This window comes from Acyrthosiphon pisum, chromosome X (assembly GCF_005508785.2).
Source record: "Acyrthosiphon pisum isolate AL4f chromosome X, pea_aphid_22Mar2018_4r6ur, whole genome shotgun sequence".
In the NCBI taxonomy this organism is placed as follows: Eukaryota; Metazoa; Arthropoda; class Insecta; order Hemiptera; family Aphididae; genus Acyrthosiphon; species Acyrthosiphon pisum.
The window spans coordinates 35125913-35130289 of NC_042493.1; the positions used below are offsets into that span (position 1 = coordinate 35125913).

Here is a 4377-nt window from a genome sequence, read left to right on the forward strand (position 1 = left end):
CACTGAAGCAGGAGTTGAGAGAATGTTGGTGTTTTCATTCAAACAGTATGACTACTGAATCTAATCTACTACTATAGTACTATCTATCTACTGAATCAAATTAATACTTAGTGAATGTCAAAAAGAAACTGTGCAGATAATTCTTTTGCAAAAATATCATTTACATTAAGCGATCGATATGAAGTTATCAAAAGAGACGTGCAAAATTTTTAAGGCGCCGTTTTATGTAAACAAAAATACGCTCTACGGGAATTATTATCTTGTTCAGTAGAATCAACTAAGTTTGATGAATTTTTAATTTTTAATTTCTAAATTATCTTATAACACTATGTTCATATATATTATGTGGGCTGATCCCGGTGGTACTGCAAATTGCAATACCGGATCAACCCGTGGTGGAGCAGGAGCTAGCCCCAAAATCTCCACCAATTTAGAAAAATTCCTGAGTCAGTGTCGATCTCTTAAAAAACGTGGACCTCATTGATCATAGATCAAATATAGTGTGTTATATTTGATCTACGATGCGGTACACAAAATCACCGAGGCATCTTAAAGATAAACGCAATTCTAAGACGATTGCAGTTTCAAATTTGAGCGGGTTCGGAAGAGCGAAATTTCGATTTTCAAACAATCGCATTTTGAAAAACGGGCGTATACGTCAATCATTTGATGTTTTAGACATCATCTGTCATCAATAATTTCATTTAAATAATATATGATTTAATAGTTTAATTGTCAACAAGCCGATCAAACAAATGGTACTACTCAATAGCGCCATCTAACATCATCGAAACACGGACGTACAAACTGAATATTTTTGATTGTGCGTATGCGACGTTGTGCCGCGAGATACGGCGGCATTTCGACTTTTGTGTATGGTGTATCGATAGCGCCCTCTCGTAGCCAGACAATCGTTCTATGTCTGTACAATTTATTTGTAAATAAGATTTTAAATCTATTAATACTTTTTGAATTGTTCTTTTTGTCTTGATTTCTTTTGTTCGTTCTTTATTTTCGTGTTCTTTGTTTCCTTGGTAGTTTTTACTGATTACCAAAAAAGCAAAAAATATATAATGTAGCGGTTACACGACAGTGTATTGTGTACCTATAAATACAGTATATTATCTCGAAACACTGAAGCAGGAGTTGAGAGAATGTTGGTGTTTTCATTCAAACAGTATGACTACTGAATCTAATCTACTACTATCTATCTACTGAATCAAATTAATACTTAGTGAATGTCAAAAAGAAACAGTGCAGATAATTCTTTTGCAAAAATATCATTTACATTAAGCGATTCGATATGAAGTTATCAAAAGAGACGTGCAAAATGTTTAAGGCGCCGTTTTATGTAAACAAAAATACGCTCTACGGGAATTATTATCTTGTTCAGTAGAATCAACTAAGTTTGATGAATTTTTAATTTAATTTTTAATTTCTAAATTATCTTATAACACTATGTTCATTTATATTATGTGGGCCGATTCCGGTCGTACTGCAAATTGCAACACCGGATCAACCCGTGGTGAAGCAGGAGATAGCCCCAAAATCTCCACCAATTTAGAAAAATTTGAGCCAGTGGCGATCTCAATACATAAATAGGATCTCAATAATCATAGATCAAATATAGTGTGTTATATTTGATCTACGATGCGGTACGCAACATCACTGAGGCATCTTAAAGATAAACGCAATTCTAAGACGATTGCAGTTTCAAATTTGAGCGGGTTCGGAAGAGCAAAATTTCGATTTTCAAAAAATCGCATTTTGAAAAACGGGCGTGTACGTCAATCATTTGATGTTTTAGACATCATCTGTCATCAATAATTTCATTTAAATAATATATGATTTAATAGTTTAATTGTCACACTGAACACACTGAATATTTTTGATTGTGCGTATGCGACGTTGTGCCGCGAGCGAGATTTTAAAACGTGCTACGCCTGATCATTTAACCATTGATCAGCGCATGCGTGTGGACTTATTTAAAAATAATTTACAACTTACTATCAGCTAGCTCTCCTGGAGTGTGATAAGAAATGTGATCATATTATGTCTGATATCATATTATTATATTATGCGCATGTGTAATATTTATATTTGATAATATTAATATGAATTGTCGCCAGAATTCATATTAGAATAAAAATAGAAATATATAGGTATAATAAAACAAAATAATAATAATTTAGATTTAGACAATGATTATCAAATAAGATAATGATTAATTATTATCTGTAATAATTATTAATTGTTCTTTGTTATTATATAATGTGATAATTACTTTTGTCATCATTAATTATTGATCTTGAGTTTTGACGACGGTTGACTGTTTAGTGCTTATTATATTATTGTTTTAATAGGCATACACGCGTTCGATACAAGTTTTCAAAATCGCTTGAAATTCTGGTTTTTAAATTGTATTTACGATTTCAACATGACCACATTTTTAGAACTTTGCCGTAAATATTTCAACACTGACAATCTATACGAGGTGTTGAATACGAGAAAAGATGCTACGGATAAAGAAGGTTAGATATTGTGCAATGAAAACTTAAAGCTACACCTACATATACATATTTTAATTTTATTTGTTAATCGTTGTGGTTTGTTTTATTTCGCGGAGCGTATTATGTGTTGTCGATGAAATATCATCCTGACAAAGTAACTGAAAACGAAAAAACTGGTGCTATTGAAAAATTTAAAGTCATCAGTCGAATTCATGCGCTGCTAAACGATGCTGAGAAAAGAAAGCTTTACGATGATGCTGGTAAGTTATGAATTGTAGTGTTTACATTTTATATTAAACTTAGCTTTATTTGTTTATTAAATTATTAATTTATAATTGTTAGTGATCATCATATTATATATTTACATTTTTTATTCTTATTAATATTGTTATAAATTATAATTAACCAATTATAATTAAAATTAAATAAATAGTTATTAAGTAGGCAATCACCTACTCGCCGAAGGCACCAAGGAGATGTGACTCATCACTTTCCATAACTTGTATGATTGCTGTGAATATTAGCGAGTGGGGGACTGTCCAACCGCTAATATTAATTGCTGATGTAATTATTGTTAATCAATAAACGATGGGAGTCGGAGGAGAAGTAATGCTAACGCGGTTCCTCCTCTGGCTCTCGATACCACAAAAAAAAAAAAGGTAATTACCTACTTAATAACTATTTAAATTCTTCATAATTAAAAATATATCTATTCCCTAAACAAATAATGAATTTATATGTAATTAAAATACAAAAATATGTAATTTTTGGTAATTTCTAACTCAAATTATGTGTTGCATTGAATATATATAATTCCTATAAATTATAAAATGTCCAATGTCAACTATTAGGTTTCAAAATATTTTTAAAACTAATAAACGAGCATTCCACACCAACTGTAATTGGAGTATATTTGAATTAATATCTAGAGCCAATAATTCCAAATTTTTAGAAGGGTGTCGTCTATCTTATGTAATTAAACTGTCTGAAAATGAATAGTCTGCATTTTTTTTCCATAACAGTATACATTTTTTATGAGATACCTCCCTGTTTGTTTATTTTTGAGTTTTAGTTTTTCCATTGCTGATTCAATAATTTGCATTATAGTTAGATTGTTAGAATTTCCCCTTAAATTTGTGTAAGTACAATTAAAGTCAAACACTTACTAAAACCCTATTGTTATCGCCATCAGTAGGAAACCTATTGTCAGTCATAAATAAATATTATTTAATACAAGACTAAAAATTATAATGATGTTATTGGATGATAATGTTAATTGTATAATATATTGCTGTTTTTGTTGACTATGACATAATCTAAAAATGTTTAAATTGATACTCCCTTAACTATGGTTCAAAATGTTTATAAATTAGTGAAATATGTATAAATAATATTGACATATTATGTAAAATTAAATTTGGCATAGTTTTAATGAAAATGATTTAAATTGCGAACATTTCTAATAAAATATGCATTTACATATAAACCTGCACCTGATTAGTGCTACCTGTCTACCTATGTCTAAAGTTAATTTAATGTACAAATTATTCCAGCTTGTAACTATTTGTTTTTGTAGGATGTGTTGGTGATGATATTGACCACAATTCTATTACAGAAGATTTCCCTTGGGAAACCTATTGGAGTTCATTTTTTAGAAAGATAACTGACAACGAAATCAGAGATTATGAATTAAAGTATAAAGGTATATATTATTTAAAAGGTATAACTTATTGTTATTTTAAATATCATTAAATTTGTTTAAGGTTCTGATGATGAAAAAAGAAATCTTAAAAAAGGATATTTAGCAGAGAAAGGAGATATGGAATTTATTATAAACATGGTTCCATTTAGTTCAGTTTATGAGGAA

The 4377-nt window shown here is 29.8% G+C and overlaps 1 protein-coding gene and 1 non-coding gene across 2 annotated transcripts; one reads left to right on the plus strand and one right to left on the minus strand.

Annotated features, from left to right (window-relative positions):
- Window positions 1-340: 340 nt before the first annotated feature.
- LOC115033485 lies at window positions 341-528 on the minus strand. The gene has a single exon (XR_003838834.1). It is a non-coding gene; the product is annotated as a U2 spliceosomal RNA (small nuclear RNA).
- A 1797-nt stretch (window positions 529-2325) lies between these two features.
- LOC100572542 (J domain-containing protein CG6693-like) lies at window positions 2326-4377 on the plus strand (the record flags this gene model as incomplete). The annotated part of the gene is made up of 3 exons (XM_029485094.1): window positions 2326-2770; window positions 4087-4212; window positions 4274-4377. Coding segments are annotated over exons 1-3 (357 nt in total), but the record flags the coding sequence as incomplete, so codon positions are not given.